This window comes from Mirounga angustirostris, unplaced genomic scaffold (assembly GCF_029215605.1).
Source record: "Mirounga angustirostris isolate CCGP_5_RB_7025 unplaced genomic scaffold, mMirAng1.0.hap1 SCAF_1, whole genome shotgun sequence".
Taxonomy (NCBI): domain Eukaryota; kingdom Metazoa; phylum Chordata; class Mammalia; order Carnivora; family Phocidae; genus Mirounga; species Mirounga angustirostris.
The window spans coordinates 56,981,307-57,000,434 of NW_026991709.1; the positions used below are offsets into that span (position 1 = coordinate 56,981,307).

General features: G+C 44.2%; 1 protein-coding gene across 1 annotated transcript in view; it reads left to right on the forward strand.

Moving 5' to 3' along the window:
- Nucleotides 1-2,247: 2,247 nt before the first annotated feature.
- Nucleotides 2,248-19,128, forward strand: part of PLCXD2 (phosphatidylinositol specific phospholipase C X domain containing 2) — a 49,583-nt gene continuing 32,702 nt past the window's right edge. Inside the window, exon 1 of the mRNA XM_045902833.3 lies at nt 2,248-2,576. Coding sequence (XP_045758789.1) covers nt 2,414-2,576 — 163 coding nt within the window. The 5' untranslated portion in view covers nt 2,248-2,413. The remainder of the gene's footprint in view (nt 2,577-19,128) is intronic.

Genomic DNA, 19,128 nt, shown 5'->3' on the forward strand with positions numbered 1-19,128 from the left:
TAAATCTAAAGTTTAATGCTTTCTTTTTTAAAAAGATTTATTTACTGGAGGGGGAGGGGCAGAGGGAGACAGAGTCTCAAGCAGACTCTGGGCTGAGGCGGGGCTCCATCTCAGGACCTTGAGATCATGACCCCAAGAGTTGGACACTGAACTGACCACGCCACCCAGGCACCCCTTTAATGCTTTCTTAATATGTTCACTCCTTCCATTAAGAGCTAAAGAAATCAAGGGGGGAAAAGGCATTGAAATTAACATTCCACAATAGAGCTTAAAGAACACATTTTGCTTGCCTTAGCCAACTTACATAAAGTTTTGCTTATAGGAATAGTCAAAAAAAGGTTTTAAGCTTGAGGAAAGCTCAGAAAGGTGACTTTTCAAAAGTAAATGTTGGGATATTCCTTTACAGAGTGATTTTTCTATGAAGAATAAAAAATGTGAACTCAAACATGCAACATATTCTCAATATCCTGTGGTGTACTTGAAAAAAAGAGCACTATATTGAAGTGTCCTTTAAACACCAGAAGATACATGATAAATAGTGTACACTTCCTTTTTATTAACCAAGGGATACTCCTCTAGAAAACAAAACAAAACAAAACAAAAAACCTTCCCATAATACTATGCAGCTCAAAGGGCTGAAAAGCAGACTCAAATGAATGTTAAGAATAGCCTGGATGAAGCCCTCCAGGGCCCCACTATCAAAGCCCAGGGTGTTTTTCTTATTTTGCCTCTGGGCCAAGATGTTTCTGTGATTATTGATATGCAAAATTCTCATATCATTAGAGACCTTATAGTATACCATGAAAAAGTACCATTTGAAGGAGTAGGGAATATTGCAGAAAGCAGGGGAATGAGTTTGTGTGCCTACAAGCCCCCGGGACTTGAGGTTTTCTTTTAAAATGATATTTCCCAATAGTGCCAACTGCTCTCTGAATGCCCCAGGACTTCCATTTCATCTGTGAAAAGGGCATCCTACCCACAAAAACTCGCCCTGCCCTATGGGGGTCCTGTGAAGAGCAAAGGGGACAAAGAGTTTGAAAGAAGGTTCCAGGGCGCCTGGGTGGCTCAGTTGGTTGGGCGACTGCCTTCGGCTCAGGTCATGATCCTGGAGTCCCGGGATTGAGTCCCGCATCGGGCTCCCTGCTCAGCAGGGAGTCTGCTTCTCCCTCTGACCCTCCCCCCTCTCATGTGCTCTCTCTCTCAAATAAATAAATAAAATCTTTAAAAAAAAAAAAAAAAAAGAAGGTTCCAAACACCTGAGTAATACAAACATGTTATCATTATTCCCTCTGTAAAATGGGGCTAAGTGGTGTGTAAGTAAATCTTCATTATATAACAGTTGAAACAAACCATCCTTGAGGTTGTCATCCAAATATGAGATATTGCACCTTCCTCGGCCTCCTTACTCCCCCTATTTCTGCTGCCTCTGTGGTCTATTGAAAATGTAATACATTCTATGCGATTGTCGTGTGTGTGTGTGTGTGTGCGTGTGCGTGTGTGTGTGTGTAGGGGAAAGACGCAAGGAAAGAAACCTCTGTGGCCGTGTTCAACATCTGAGCGCTGGCTGCGTGGAAGGCCGGAGGAAGGACCCGTCTGAGGTCCCGGGACTGGCCCCCGCCGGCAAGCTCCCCCGCTCTGCGGTCCGCGTATTGGTGCCTGTCCCCCTCCACCCGGGCGGGAGTAACGGAGGGAGGGGACTGGGCCGCCGAGGGGTGGGAGCGCTCGGAGGGGCAGCCCGGGAGGGCGCAGGCCAATCGCAGCGCGCTCCGCCAGCGGCCAATCACGGGCCGCGTAGCCCAGCGAATCTGCCCGGCAGTGCGGGGCGGGGCTGCCGGGAGTCCGGGTGCCGCGGGTTACACTTCTGAGCGCCTTCGGAAAGCCACAGGGCAGGGGGAGTGTGCGCCGAGAGGCCGGGGAGGAGGAGTAGGCAGGCCCAGCTTCTGTGCCAGCCCAGTGACACACTTTGAGGCATAAATCTGGCCGGCGATGCTGCGTCCGGGCGCTCACGTGTGTATAGACCCACCGGCTCGTCCGTACGCCGTGTGGGCACCTGTCGTGTGAGTGGCTCTGGGCGTGGCGGCTCGTCGGACGTTCAGTTTCTCTAAGATTTATCTCTAGGGGCCTACCTAACCCCGGCTCCAGAGGGGAACCTAAGAAGTTTAACGGAGCCGGGTCTGAGCTGATTAAGGGAGTGGAAGAGCGGCTGGGCCGGAGAGGGTGGGGACTGCGGGTGCTGGGGGTGGGGGGCGCGGGTAGGGAGCCACCTCTTTGCCCCGTCTCCCAGGCAGGAAGGTCTTTTGGCAAGACTGGCTTGACAAAGATGGCCCTGGAATGTGTGGAGTCCGGGCCGTGATGATCACTGAGTGAGTGGCACTGGGCTCAGGCTGGGCAGTTTGTTGACTGACAAAGAGGAATGCTAGCAGTTAGGAAGGTGAGGAGGAAACTCAGGATGGGGACCATCTGCTCCCCCAACCCCAGCGGGACAAAGACATCATCGGAGGTCTGCAATGCCGACTGGATGGCCTCGCTCCCCCCTCACCTCCACAACGTCCCCCTTTCCAATCTGGCAATCCCAGGTACTCTTCTATTCCTGCTTGTTCCCACTGTGTTTGCTTCTGCCATTTTAGTGTTGTTATTATTAATGGATTGGGTTGCTTTTCTGTTGTGCTGAGAAAATAATTGTCAGTGACCTTACTAAACCTTAACCAAAACTTAACCCTGAAGCAACTGCTGTGAACAGATTTAAGTACACTGCCTCACTGACAAGGGGGACTCGGGAGCATGGAAGCACCATTTTTTGTTTGTTTGCGTCTTTTTGTTTTGTTTTTACTTGGTAACCTCATTCTAAGAATGTTACCGTCTTAATGTTGGAACCAGGCCATGTGAGGGGTGCATGTACATGAATCGCTGAAAGAAAGAAGGAGAGATCAAGAGTAATGAATAAAAAGTCATTAACAATTTTAGATCTGGGTCAAAATTGAAACTGAAAAGTATTTTCTTTCTCATTCATCTGACCTTGCATATAGGAAAAACAAACAAACAAACAAACAAACAAACAAAGATAAGCATTAGAGAACAGGTTCAGAACCAGGACGGAGTATAAAGACACATATTTTTGCTGTTGGAAAAGCCAGAAATAGAGAATGCAAATGCTCATCAGAGGTCACAGGCAGTCATTAGGTGTGATGAGGTGGTGTTTGAAGATTTGTCTATATATACACAGGTGTCTGCCTGACTGATCTAGAACCGAAGCGTTGAAAAGCACTTCTGCTCCAGCCATGGTTTCTCTCCTGGGCGTTTTATGCCTTGGTATCACTCTCATTAAATTTGTTAAATGTGTCCTCTTCCTTCCGCTCAAAAGCTGGTTAAAGCATGGTTTCTAGGGAGAGACATTTGGACTACAGTGATCCAAGATCACTTGGTCTCCTGTGCTGGGCAAAGTCCCAGATGCCTGTACTTGAAAAGCACCCCTAGGAGCAGGGGATGGACGACTGCCAATGTTTTCTCTCAACTGGAGATAGAACAATTGCTCTTCGCCCCTAGACTACCAGACAAACTTGCAAGCATCCCTGGGAGCAGTCTGATTTTTTTGCGTGACCTCATGCAACCCAGATCTTTGCTTTCTATGCATGAGGAAGAGCAGAGCTGGCTTCAGATGCAGCCTTTTCCTTCCTCGCCTCTTCTTTTGGAGGTCGTCCAGGTGCATTGTCTTCATGGGCTCTTGCTACTTTTGAGCAAGGAGAGGGCTGCTAAATCTCTTGATAGTTACGATCACTTGTGTTTTATCAGCCATTGACTATAGTTCCTTGGGAAATGCCAGACGGTCATGCTTCAGAACAGGTCTTTTCCATGTTTAATTGACGCCTTTGGAGTCATCACTGAAATGATGCACAGGCTTCTTTTAACATTAGTCATTTGTCTTCAGGCTTTCCAGTGGAATTGTTTGGTCAGGTGGTATGGCAGGTAGTATGTGTTTGCAAACAGCATGGCATCTTAGGCAGGCCCTAAGTAACTTTGTCATTCAGGGCACGGCCAGGGTAGGTTGGGGCTTCCTCCTTCCTGTTGTACTTTGGACGGACAGATCACACCACAGCCCCAGCTCTGCCAGTGGCTTGGCTGGGTGCTCTGACACCGTGACCCCAGAAAGGAGCTGGGCATTTGTTCTGCAATCTATAGGGTATCTCAAAATTACTAGAATTGCCAGGGGAAGGGGGCAAACAGCCAGAGCCTGCTGCTGTGATTGGAAATGCTATGATTAGGCACCATGGAGGACATAGGAATTTTTTAACCCTGCTTTGTGAAGTGGGTCCTTCTATGCAGAAAACAAAAAAAAGGAAGGAAGAAAGAAAGAAAAAGAAAAAATGACCTTGACTCCTCAACATGCTGAATTCACTTCTGTGATTGTCCTTTTCCCAGCTGTGGAAGGGGCATAGCATATGTATATATGAGTTCAACACAGGAAAATCACATGTAAGTGCTAGCCATTTATGGCCCCCCCACCAACCCTGCCCCCCCCCCCCCGCCCAGTTTCCTTTCCCCTCTCTCAAGCTTAATATTCCCTAGCTAATGGCTAGCACTCAAGTTCTGCCAAGCCTTGCGGAGAAATTCTGAAATACAGAAGGCATTCAGGACGTGGAATCTCCATCATCTTCCTCCCCCATTTCCCCTCCACCTCTTCCCCTTCGTGATCGCCTTCAGCATAATAGTTCTTATTTACTAAGTGCTAACCTCAGTACCCACTGGCAAACACTACCTCAAATCTCTACACCTCCAAGATAGCTACTAACATCCTCATTTTGGAAATAAGAAAATTATTGTCCAGAGAGGTTGAGTAATTTTTTTAAGATCACACAAATAGTAAATAACAGAACTAACATTTAAGCCCCTATCTAGCTGGCTCTAAAGCCCATGCACTATCCCTGTGCCCCCCAGGGGGCCTTGGGGAGTGCAGAGCAGCTGTGTGTGTGTGTGTGTGTGTGTGTACTGGGGGAGGGGGTGGTAGTCTCTAACTAAAAAGCAGTTTTTACAGTCTGTCCTCTGCGGTAAATGAAATAATTTTTAAGATTAGGTGGTCTTTATCTGAGTGATTATATATTACTGTGAAGAGATAGATAAATAGATAGACATATATGTGTACATATTATATATCTGAGTAATATATATATTTACATGTTTACAATTATATATGTATATATGTGATATATATGTGTATGTGTGTGTGTATGTATATATACACATATCCCTGTTTATAATTGGAACGCAGGAAGTTTTAAATTCAGATTTATTGTTTAGACCAATTTTGTGTGATGTTTATGCCATGTATGTGCTCCTGTGTGCCAACCGATGATGTAGGGTGTCTATAAGATTGTGTCAGATCTGTCAGGATGAGGATGGGGCGGCATTGACCTGGGAAAGGTCAGAGAAAAAGCAGGGGTTCTGGCAAGAATAGTAGAACTGGGATGGAGTAAACTATGTCAAATTTGAGTGCATCTGCTGCATTTGCCTAAGTCATGATGGGAGAGAACAGGTGTGAATGTGTACCTCTCAACAAAGCCTTGATGTATTATTTTACTTGTACAACTGTTAAGAACACCTGTTAATGACTGGCATCGCCCAAACATATTGAAATATCCTGGAGAAGAACCTCAGAACAAATCTCATTGCCAACCGTTTAGAATGATTGGAGACCCCAAGGGTAAAGGATCTGGAATTGCAAAAGTCAGATTTTTAAATTAAAGCTTTAAACTCTACAAACATTTTCACTGACGTTAGTGAAAGCATGATATTCTTTATGGACAAATGGACTGATAGAAAAAATGTTTTCTATAACGTGTATAGTTTTCAATGAATTCTTTTTCTATAGTTTAGTGTATTTCTTTTCTTGTCTTTTTTTTTTTTTTTAGATTTTTTTTAAACCATGCTCTTTCCCTTTTTATTGAAGGTAAACTGTTTAGTCTGTTGGAGAGAGCCTTGAACTTAAGAAAGTTGATATTGTTGATTCTGGCTGTGTGATACTGAAGAAGCATCTGAATTTCTCAGGACTTAGTTTCCTCATTTGTAATTAAGATGTTGGATTAAATGAAATACAGAGTCTTTTCTAAATTAAAAATTCTTTGATTAATTGGAGGCTTTTTTATAAATGCCCATTCTTTGTCCAAATGTGAAAAGAGATAGAAGAATGAGTCATTTTAGATCTAAAAGCTCTTTCTTTTATGCCCCTTTAGAACAAGAAATTATTTTTGGCATGTGCAAACAAGTACTCACAACTGCCAGGATGAAGCAGGGTCCTCTCACTTTAGCATCCTAAAAGGAACTGTAGAATAATTAGTCTAAATAAACTGACCCTGAGTACATTTTAAGAAACGTCCATGCTCAGGCCTGGGGGAGACCCAAAGATGAATCAGGCATCAACCTTAGTATAAAGGAGCTTTCAATTTAGTTTTATATACAGAAATTACCATATATAGTTCAAAATAATTGGGGTAAATATTAAAACAGAGATACAAAGGTGTGATGGAAGCACAGAGAATAGAAAGATTAATTCCCGTTAGTTCCTACTTTTCCGATTAGGAACTACTTTGTTGAACAAACATGGCATTTGACTCAAGATTTGAAGAATGGTCAAAATTTCAAGGGATGTGACTAGGCAGGTGGTCTGGGTTGGAAGGAGACTTTCCTGATGAAATAAACCAGTTAAGCTCAGGGATGAGGGTAGATGGGAAATGGTTGGAGGACTTTCTCTCCTGCCTCTCAGTAATGCTTTGTTAATACCTTTATCATAGCACTTCTGAACACGTTATTTTTGGCTGTCTGACATCCATATCATCTATGAACAATTTGCATGCAGAGAGTATGTCTTATTTCTCTTTATAATCCTAGGTCCTAGTACAGGGTAGCAGCTTGGTCATTGGTGACAAGTGGATGATTTTTTTTTTTTTTTAAAGATTTTATTTATTTATTTGACAGAGAGAGAGACAGTGAGAGAGGGAACACAAGCAGGGGGAGTGGGAGAGGGAGAAGCAGGCTTCCCGCCGAGCAGGGAGCCCGATGCGGGGCTCGATCCCAGGACCCTGGGATCAGGACCTGAGCCGAAGGCAGACGCTTAACGACTGAGCCACCCAGGCGCCCCAACAAGTGGATGATTGAATGCGAGGGACCCAGAGAGTAAGGATGCGGGAGAGTGGCTCGCTTGCAGCCACCACCGTGTCTGATTGTGGTCAGGGCTAAACTGAATGGATTGATTAGGTTTACCTGGCGAAAACGCCGTCTGAAGCCACATTTTCCAGCCATCTCTTGTTCCCTCTGCATAGTATTCCCGTAGCTTTAGATAAGGCTCATCACTGAGCCCCACTGGAAGTGAAAATTCTGAGGCAGAGCAAAATGGTCAGGAGAGTCAGAAGCGGAATTCTGGTGTAACTTGTGTCCTAGGAACAATTCTTTCACCCTGCATCCTGTCTGCCTTCTCTCTTCCCTTGTCAAATGTGAGCTTCTCATGTTTCCTGCCTGGCCTCAGCCCCAGCCTGCTCTCATTTCTTGTTCCCCTCTTCACCTTCCTTCCACTGACCTGGCCTCTCCCTTTCCAGTGCCAACCCTCGCCCAGATGCTCCTCACTGCTCTCCAATTCCCAGACCCTTCTCCGTTCTCATCTTCCTGAGGATCATCCCCTTCTTTTTTACGTTTCGGAATTCTATCCCTGTCCCACGCAGTTCCGCCTTTGACCACTTGGTGAGTTCTCTAGCTCTTCTCACTTCCCACATGTGTGTCATGCAGACGACCAGATTATTACAGGGGCAGGACGAAGGGATCATTACTCAAATTATGCTTTTGGAAGTTGGATTAGGTCTGATGCATCCAAAAGAGATTTGGGGACCCAAAGGGGCATAACATACATTGTGGAACAAGAATTCTAGGTTGGCTCCACTTTGAGGATAGCATGAGCCATGAGTTGGCCCTAGAAAGAAACCCATCCTCCTACAGGATTTGAGGCTGTGGAAAACCAAGGACAAGGCTGAGTCTACCAGGGCTGACCCAATCAAGAAAAACAATCTTATGGAACCAAAAGGGACTCTTAAGTGGGAATACGTTTTGTTTTTTATTTTTTTCTCTCTGGGTGGTCATGGTGAGGAATAAAAAGAGCCTCTGACTTTGGTGTTCTTATTAGTAGGTCTTTCTTCTAAGGAAGCTCATCACTTCCTTAGATTTCCCTACCAGTGCCCCCCAGTCACATAAAAGCCGCAAGGAATTCAGGAATCACTCATATCTTCCAGAGGCAGAACGAATCATGGATTGGTTTAGAGCGTTAACGCTAGCGCCACTCTGTCTGGATTTGAACGTCAGCTCTGTTCCTGATGACTCTGTGACCTTGGGCAGGTTTCTTACTCTCTGTGCTACAGTGCCCTTCTCTGTAAAACAGAGATAATAATGGCACTACATCATTTCGTTAGTGTGACAAATAAATTAATTCACATAGCATGCTTAGAACAGTTTCTGTCACAAAATGATGTGTCATTAAAAATTAATTATGATGGATTTATTAAAAACCTGCACCTGGAATGGACGACCAAAAAGAAGTGTAAGATCAGTCCATCCCTTCAGGTAAGGCACAGTCTAGTTAAGGAGCTGACCTTCCAATTAAGCCTTGTGGCTCAGTGTTCTCTGTCTGATCAGATCAGGATAACCTGAATGGTCATCCCCTCAAGGGGGCTTAGAGTTAAGGGAAGGATACATGGAGGGTTGCCCAGGATGTGAGTACCAAGGGAGACTTAAGGGCAGTATGAGGGCAGCTGATCAAGAGAGCCAGAAGAACCTCTTTAGCTACTTACTCTGTCCCCCACCCCAAATTTAGCTGTCAAACTTTGTCATCTTCAGCCATCCAAAGCCTTTGGGGAAAATGCAACTCTCTGTGACAGGGCCATACTGTTAACTTTGCCCCTCCTCTCCTCATTTCCCCACCACTTGCCCTCCTAACCCAGTCCTTGCGTTCACAGCTCAAGAGTAGGGATGTTAGGAAATGCTTTCCTTTGAATAGATCTTTATACATACTTTTTAACTCTTTCCCCAGCCATTGGAATAGCCTCACAATCCCTCCAAACATGCACATCACCCTCTACACATACACTAACACACACATGCTACCCATCACCCAACACACACACTGAGCTGTGGCCTCAGGAGAGCCTAAATTTTCATGCCTGTTGCTGTTTTCCCTTGATAAAGATCTTGCAAAACATGCCTACGGACATCTCAAATCCTAGGAGCCTGCCGCCTTCCCCTGCACACTACTGTTTCAGATGTGCTTCTGAAGCTGACAGTCGGCTTCTTCTTTTTTTTTTAAAGATTTTATTTATTTATTTGACAGAGAGAGACACAGCGAGAGAGGGAACACAAGCAGGGGGAGTGGGAGAGGGAGAAGCAGGCCTCCCGCGGAGCAGGGAGCCCGACGCGGGGCTCAATCCCAGGACTCTGGGACCATGACCTGAGCCGAAGGCAGTTGCTCAACAACTGAGCCACCCAGGCGCCCCCTGACAGTTGGCTTCTATCCCATGATTTGAGCTGACTACCCCCTCACCCCCACCCATACCCCGCCAGGGGACGGGTTGGCTCCAGTCTCCCCCACCCAGCCCCTAAGAGCTTCCAAGTACAGGCAGCTAGAAGTAACTGTTAGAGAAATGCTTTGCCTTTGCGAAAAGCTTGAACCTCTTCACAAATGCTGAGTAACCCTAATCAGAGTTTCAAACCTGGCCTGCAGAGGAGGGATTATTTATAGACATTGTAGTAGGTGGGTGTGTTTGTGTGTGTGAAAGGATTTAAACACCCATCAAGAAGCAAATTGAGGTAGAGGAGCACTGTGACGGCGCTGGTTTGAAGTGAAGGGCCTGGTGGAGTCAGGGCCCTTCACTTCTCACAGCTCTGGGAATTCGGATTGTATTGCTGAGCGCCCATAAGGATCAAACAGTCCCTGGGAGGATTACATTAGTAGGTCTCTAGTAGCTCCAAGGTAACATGGGTTTGGCCACAGAGGCCGGCATTGCTCCAAGGGGATGTGTAGGTGGTGCTATGAAGTGTCCGTGGTCTACCTTGGATTCACAGTCTACAAAGCCGCTGGAATTTTCTAGGAGAATAACAGGTGGGGTTTTTTTGGTTTTTGTTTTTTTAATTTCCAATTATTCTAGAACTATTCGCTGTAAGGTTCTTTTTTTTCCAGAGAATATTCTGTTGCTATTTTTTTTCCTCTGTACAGACCTGACGGTATCAAAGGAAGAACCAGGAGGCATCTGTACCCTGTAATGCTAATGTCTCGGAGTGCGCAGCAGTCTGCGTAACGGTGGAACTGAACGATTCCTAGACACTGTCCGACTGAGATGAATATTTTATTAACATGTATGATTTGAAGGCTTCTATGCTGAAAGCAATATTCTTATAAAGTATAATTGAAACCAGGTGAAAAAATGTCAAAGAGATAAAGGTGAAGACAGCACCCCTCCCTCCTGAACTTTGAGTTCAGGTCACTGTCGTGGCAAGAGGTGCCCATATGGATCTTCAAAGCTCCTCACCCTTTTGCTTCTTTTGGTTTTCACTGCCTAGATTTAAAAAATGTATTCATTTAAAGGAAAGTTGGGTATTCAAAGGATGTTTGTTGAACACTTTTGTGCCGGGTACTGTGTTAGATGAGGTGAGCATGGAGAAAAGAGTCTTCTCCCTGCTCTTCATGAAGTTATGGTCTTAAAAGAGAAGCTAAAATTCAAACACTGTGGAGAAGAATGCATAGGACACTGTAACACTCAGAAAGCTAATTCCCAATTCCATTACTGGGAGGAGGCGGGAAGCCTGGTAGATTGAGCTTTCAAGAGGAGCCTTGGGTTGAATCATAAAGAGCAAATAGTAAATAGGTGTTAAAGGTAGAGGGAAGGTTATCACAATGTAGAGGTACCCAGGAGGAGCAAGGAGTGAGAGATTAGGGTGACCTTGAGAAAAGCCAACCAGTCTGGTATGGTCAGAACATAGATTTCATTTAAACAGAGATGAGACTGGCAAAGTAGGCTAAGGAGTCTTACGTGCCATGCTAAGATTAAACTTTAAACATTGTCCCAGGGCAAACAGCAGCCACTGAAAGACTTGGTCAGCAATGGGTGAAAAGCCCCCAAATAACTACATAAGGGTGAAGAGAAACAAAATGGCACATCAGTTATTAGGAATGCTGAGGGGTAATATGAGAAACTTACTCTTTCTTTCATTTCTATTTAATACATATGTATTGATTTCCTCTCATATGCCAGGCCCTCTCCTAGACACAGTGATGATCATTACACACAGTTCCTGCCTTCAAAGAGCTTACAATCTAGTTGGAGAAATGGACTTTTTTCCTTAAGATTTTATTTATTTATTTGAGAGCGAGAGAGCATGTGAGCACAAGTGGGGGGAGGGGCAGAGGGACAAGCAGACTCCCCACTGAGCAGGGAGCCCAATATGGGGCCGATCCCAGGGCATCAAGATCATGACCTGAGCCACCCAGGCTCTCCAGAGAAATGGACATTTAATCAAGTAGTTATATTGTATGTGATGAGTAACTGCTCTTTAAAAACAAAACGAAACAAGTAGTTATAACACTCTACTATACTATTAGAATGATTGGGGAGGCAGAAGTTACTACTGGAAGAAGTATATGGCATGAGCATCTTTAACAAGACTTGGGAGTCCAGGGAAGCCTCCTGGAGGAAGTGATGAATAGACTGCGCTGGGAAGGATGCATAGGAATTAGCCCTGAGGATGAGAGTGTTCTAGGAGAGGAAAAAATGTGGAGAGAAAAAGAAAGAGAAGAGAGAAAATGGCCCACTTAACCAAAATCGTTCACGGTAGTTGTACTGTAGGTTTTCAGGAGGGGAGGGGCAAGGTACAGGGAGGTCTAACAAGCCATGTTAGAGTCTTTTAGCTTTACCTCAATGGTGGTGGGAAGGACATTAAGCAGGTGAATGACAAGGTCAGCCCTGTGATTTGGAAACACCGCTCTGGCTGCAGTCCACGAAGTATATTGGAATTGGGAGTACTGGAGCCAACTGGAGCAGTTAGGTTGTTGATGAGGCCATCCCAGTGGGAGGAGATGCTGACCCGAGAAGGAGAGTGACAGTGTGGACAAAGGAAAAGGGAAGACACAGGAGATGTATTGGAGGAAGTATCGACAGGACTTGAGGGTGAAAATAGGGATACAGGAGAAGAAGCAGGTTAGGGGTGGCAGAGGGAAGCAGATGTGCTGAGTTTGGGGCACGCCGAGTTTGAGGGACCTGTGGGACTTATCAGAATTGGGAGAAGGGCCTAGACAGTGCTCAGTGGAAATCATTTCAGAGCTCAGTCTTACTTTTCACAATTTGCCCAACCCCTGACCCTCACCCACAGCTACTATTATATCCAATATAAGAAGATTTGAGTTTGAAATCAGTGTCTTTATTCTTTTTATATATATATATTTTTTAGATTTCAGTTAAACTTTTGCTTTGTTCAGGAACTCTGCCCAAAACTTCTAGTCCCAGATAAGTGACCCTCAGAAGCTCATCTAGTGTTGGCTTGTTCTGCATGAATTCTCTCATGTCTTGTTTAATGATTTCTTCAACTATATTGGCAGCTTGGGGGTGGGAGTTGAGGTTAGCTGTGTGCACTATAGCACAAACCAACTGTGAAATGGAAACATTTAGTAACGTTACCACGCCATCAAATACCATATATTTCACGCACTCACATCCTGGGGTACACCAAAAGGCTAAATAAAAGCAGGAGAATTTTGTAGTAGAATATTTAATGTAGTATAAGTTTTTCTTCTACCCTAAACATTTTCCTGTTTTCCCCTAGACCTTTGTATTATTCTTATTTTTGTGTTAAAAACTGAAAAGTTGCTAAAGAGAATGTGATTCTTTTGGAACCGAGAAAGCTTATCAGGGGATGACCAAGTGCCCTTTGTGAGGTGTTACTTTACCAAAAATGATGCCATCTGTTCAGAGACAAAGCAGAGTGATAATGAGCAAAACAGAGAAAGAATTTCTTATTAATGAATTACCTATACAGTCTCTTACTTTGGGATGGGGATCAGAGTCTCCCGGACATTTGAGGAAGAGAAAGTCTTTCAAAAGAAAATAGATGCCCATCCATCTGTAGAGGGCTTTAAAATGCCTCCCAGACATGGAATTGAAACCCCTCTGACTCACATAAATCCTAGGATGTTGGGGCCAATTCGGAGAATATCTGGGGCAGTGGAATTCTCATGGTGCCCTGCAAGAGCCTGGGTGAGGCTTGATGCCCCTCAGGACTCCTCCTCATGGCCAGAAGTGGGGACTGTTGGGGCAGACCTTGAACCAGAGAAGCTCTGCTTGTATTTGTTTTACATATAAATACCTCATCTGACAACATTCCGGGTCTGAAAAGCACCATGAAAAGCTCGATTTACTCCAGCTGTCTAGCTCATCCAGCCAGTTGGGGAGTAGACCAGGAGTAGTAGCTCTCTGGCTTCCCAGGCTAATGTCAGTTCTCAGACAGTGGGATACCTCTTGGCTTCTCAGCCCATAAAGATAAGTTGATCAGCATCCTCTGCTTTCCAGGGTTCTGCCTCATCCAGTGGCTTTGTTGCATTGTGAGTAATTCCAAATTCAGTAGGCACTTGATTAAAAATTAAATGGACCACGTGGCCCGCTCAGATTTTGTGGGCAGTTTGACCGTTGTTATTAATACTCTCCCACACGCCCTATGGAAAATAATCCAGTCGGATAGATGAAGTTTATCCCTTTGGGCTGACAGGGTTTAAAGATGTTATTCTTTGGTTTGGGAATCTGCTAAATGGTCCCCAGATCTCGAGCCTGGGACTCGTGTTGGCTAGATTCTGTAGATCCTAAAGATGCCTCAGCCTTTTCTGCATTTGTCAGCATGGAGTCACATTCCCTACAAATGCTGCATTTTTCCCAAGGACCTAATTCAGGTGTGTGAAATGGGAGACCCCAAGGAGATGTTATTAGAAAATAATTTACACAGGAATGAGTTGCAGGAAATCTAGTCTTTAGGACTTATCCTTTTAAATTGTTCGATGTGATGTTTTATTATAGCTGCTCCTTTCGTCATCCTTTCTGGCTTATTTTTGTTCTGTGTGTTTCCTGACATATTCCTCTTCGTTGAACCAAATAACTCAAGCTAGCAGGATAGATGGAGATAAATGGAACTGGGGGATACAGGTGCTGGGGGTGAGGAGGTGCAGACAGTGAACTCTGCCTGTTTTAAGAAGATGGATGGACCAAAGAGAAGTTTGGGAAAGGATCAGAGGACCTTGGCTTACCTGCCCTAGGCAACTCTCTAAACATCTGTTTATTCAAGCAATCATGCTTGCATTTATTCTAGATGCATGTATTCAGTGCCTACGATATGCCAGAAACTTAGGAACTGTAGGGATACTCACAGTCAGGTATCCGTGACAGATACGGAGATAATTGCCTCAAGGTGTCCCAGGTTCATCAAGTTCAAGAGGCAGTGGATGCACAAAGGGAAAAATATTTACATCTACTTGGTGGAGTCAGGTGAGCTCACAGGCAGATGATTTGTGACTTGGGTCACATACAGGTAATGAAAACAAGAAGGCAAGGGGCAATGAGTTTGTTCCCAACGAGTGTGAGGGTTTTCTGTTTCTGTCTTCTTTTAAGCAAATCTTTTGCTATATCCAATAACCATAAGGCCCACTTCTTTTTTTTTTTTTTTTTTTAAGATTTTATTTATTTGACAGAGACACAGAGAGAGAGAGAACACAAGCAGGGGGAGAGGGAGAGGGAGAAGCAGGCTTCCAGCCGAGCAGGGAGCCCGATGCGGGGCTCGATCCCAAGACCCTGGGATCATGACCTGAGCCGAAGGCAGACGCTTAACGACTGAGCCACCCAGGTGCCCCAAGACCCACTTCTTATATGTAACTTTGCAAATGAGTATGTTCTCAGCTCAGGCCACAGACCTATTTTAGCATGCAAAATGACAGTCTGTTCAAATCCCATTTATTGTAATATTCATAGAGATGAAATACCTGATCTGTAACACAAGATGTTTTCTACAAAAACTGCCTTAAACATTTCCATCATTTAAAGATGCATGTTCATTTTTATGTCTGTTCTTAATACGCTTTACCGTATCTCAATTTTTAATGTTTATACACAGGAGAAACAGTATAGAGAAGTAGTTCAGAGTACGGGTTCCGGTTTAGCATACCGAGGATCAGATCCTAATTACTCATCACGTGACCTTGAATAAACAGTTTAACCTCTCTGTCCCTTAGTTTTCTGCTCTGTAAAGTAGAAATAATGACAGCACCTGCTTCACGAGCACAAGGTTAGAAGAAACACGGTCTATATACCTGCCCTTACTCTTGACACCAACTGCCAGTTTTGGGGTCCTCAAGATCAGCCTTAATTTTGCTAGATAATTTGCTGGAAGGAGTGACAGAACTCACTGAAAGCTGTTATACTCACAGTTCCTTTTTATTTTTTATTTATTTATTTTTTTAAAGATTTTATTTATTTATTTGAGAGAGAGAGAATGAGAGAGAGCAAGCACATGAGAGGGGGGAGGGTCAGAGGGAGCCCGATGCGGGACTCGATCCCGGGACTCCAGGATCATGACCTGAGCTGAAGGCAGTCGCTTAACCAATTGAGCCACCCAGGCGCCCCTACAGTTCCTTTTTATTACGGCTAAAGGCTACAGGTTAAAACTGGCCAAGTGAAGAGGTACACAAGGTGGAGTCCAGGGGAGTTCCAAACGTGAAGCTTGCAGCTGTCCTGTCTCCCGGGCTTGTGGACGGTGCTAGTCTCCCGGTATTGAGGGGCGCAGTACACACAAAATACTGCGAACCAGGGAAGCGCATCTGAGCCTTGGTATCCAGAGTCCTCACTGAGGCTCCACATGGCTGACCTCAGTACCCAGCCCCTCCAAGGTCAAGTGTCTATCCACATGACTCAAAGCCATCACCATAAATCTCATCCTTAGATGTTCTGATGTGGCCCCAAAGTCCCCAGGTGAACAAAGATACTCTTATCAGGCAAGCTATTGCAAGGGTTTGAGAGATTACCTCCCAGGGCCAAGGAAAAAGACCAGCCCTCTGGTTGGTCAAGGTTAACCTCTCCTTGGGCAAGGTTAAATTCTTTACTACACAACAAAGTTGTTTAAGAATTGTATAAGATAAAACATGCATTGTGCTTAGAATATTGCTTAGCACAAAACAAGCATAAATTTTCGATATGTAGCTACGGTTATTAACAGTCCTTTTTGATGGCCAAATATATATCTAGCACCATATTAGATACTATAGGAAATCTTTAAAAATTTAACGAGATATAGTTTGTAATCTTGTAGGAGAGATACTGAGGTTCAAATAAAGCAAATAAAAGCAGAAGGCGGTGAATGCCACAGTAAAGAAACAAGCAGACTGTGCTTGGGACCTGGGAAAGGAAGCAATTACTTGCGGATGGGGGCTAAGGAACAGCTGCCCTGGAAGACACCTGGGAGCTGGTCCGAGGATGGATAGGATTTTGATATGGGGAGGAGGGGCATTTCAGACACAGGGAACTAAATGGATGAAATCGGAGATGGGAAAGCAAGGGCCCTCATGGCTCCCGATACAGGTGACAGGAGAAAGCAGTGGAAAAGGACTGGGCAGATGGACGGAGGGCAGATGAGAGAGGTTTTCAGTGTGGTGCGGAGCACTTCCCGCTTTATCTTGTAGACTGGAGGGAGCCAAACCCTGAAAGAAAATCTGCTGTCTCTCTTTACGACTCCAGTCTTCGCACATGCTCTTTCCTCTGCTGTCACAGCCTCCCTCCCAACAGTCCCCACTTCACTTGGCCCAAGACAACTCATCCTGCGAGAAACAGCTCGGTACCACGTCTGTGCATGCCTCCCTTATGGGACATATTGTATGCCATTGGGACTGTTCACCTGTCTTCCGACTACACACAGCAGTGTTTGGTCACCTCTGTATAGTCAGCGTCTGGTTCAGAATAAGAACCTTGTGCAACAAAAGGAGGGAGCCAAAGAGAGAAATGTGGAATCCTGAAATATCTACAGAGAATTTAAGCATAAAGAGCAGATATTTCTAATTAATTTAAGGAGAAAGTAGGACATAGAGAAAGTAACGATGCCTAAGGTAAGACAAAATCTTATAATTGCATTGCAAAGTTCTCTTAAGGTGTCCCAAGGCTTTATAAAATAAAAATAAAATATAATAATAGAAGAAGAGCTTACTTATATAACACTTATAAAGCATTTACTAGGTGGCTGATACTGCTCTACTTGATTTACGTAAACCTGCCTGGTTAAGCTTTGCAATCCAATGATAGAAGTACTATAACCTCCATTTTACAGATGAAGAAACTGAAGTACAGAGAAGTTAAGCAAATTGCAACAAAAATCCTGGTAACAATACTAGATTGTAAAAACTGATCTTGCCAAATTCATTTAAGTGCACTGAATAAAAGATATCTGTAGAGTTGGAAATTGACCAGTGTTGGGCTGTGCTTCAGTTCCTTTTGTTGGTTGTAATGAAGAGTACTTTTCTTTTCATCTGAGGCATTTGCTTCCATGCCAGAACTGTAATGCCTGAGTACCCATGAGGATGGTTGTGTTTGAAACACTGCCCGGTAACCTGTTCCAGCTGAACAAGTCACATTTTTTTTTTTCAAGACCAAACATGTAGGAGGCTTTTTATTGACTCAGAACAGAAGCAGCCCAGTGGTTTAAGTGGTCTGTGTAGTAATCGCCCAGCGAGGATCCAGCCGAGAAAAGATCTTTCTACCTTAATACCAAAAGATCAGCAGAGGCTTTCAGCAGGTGTGTAAGCTTGTCAGGACGCTAATGGTTCAGAATGGGGTGTGTTTCGTTCACTTTCCCTGCTGTGCGTAATGTACAAATTCCCTTTAAACCTATCATTTCATGTAATTTAGACTGTTACTTCTTGGCTTTCCCCTCCTCCTCTTTCCCTTTCCTTTGTGGGAGTACCTGGCTTCATCCTTCATTTACAGGAAAGAGGAAAAAAAAAAATCCTTGTTCCTGAAGGGACCTAGCTGAGTGAGGAGCTTCCCTGGATCTTGACCATTCTGCAGTTTGTCAAATGAATCTTAAAATAACCCTGCCCTGTGAAAAATTTCAACTGAGCGAGGTGCCTATGACGGTGTTTTTTTCAAAGCCCCCCCAATAAATTTCATAAAAATGTCAGACAAAGCAATCAAACACCAGCCTTTGGAGTGAAGGGAGCTGTCATGTAGACGCTAAACAAGAAGTGAGCTACTGGCGAGTGCGTTCAATCAACGTGCAGACCTACCCCTAGCCAACCATAAGGTGGCCTTGAGAAAATGAGAACTTGAACCTGTGTGAAGGGCAAGAATTTCTCCAGCAATTTCACGAAATTCTCAGATGAGCCAAAGATAAATAAAAGACCACCCTACAGTCTTAGAGTGATTTGCTTTTTGCAAATACTTATAAGCACATTTTCTGCTTAAGTATGGTAAATATGAAAGAAATGTATCTTATTTCTTTACAATGATGAATAATTATAAAGGGTCATAAATTCCTTTCACAAACTGTTAATAAGTTGGACTCATCCGATTCCTAACGTAGAAGAGATCCTAAGGCTCATTTCACCCACCTTCCTAAATTTGCAGATGGAGCAACCGACCTCCAGTGTGAATTTACGATCTAATCAGAGTAGAACCGGCGCTGGGATTCAAGGCTCTGAGCTGAGGAACTATAAAGAAAATGTTTCCTCAACTGAGAGAAGGTTAGAGTGCCCTCGTGTGTCCCTACATAGAAATTATTCATGTCTTTACAAAATACAAAATTACTTTAATCTCTCCATCAAGTTCCTGCATTGGGATGAGGGCAGGCATTTAGCTCTAAAAACAAACCCTGTGATCACCACATCTGAGGAAGTAAATATACAATGCATTTGACTTGTTTCATTATTAAACATATAGAAGCAACTATATCCGTAGAGTGTTTTTTTGTGGATTCTGGTCTGACACACCTGGATTTTTGTCCCAGGCCACTTGAGATCTTTGTAACCCTGAACTAGTTGCAAAACCAGTCTGTACCTCAGTTCCTCATCTGTAAAATGCAGGTAATCACTGC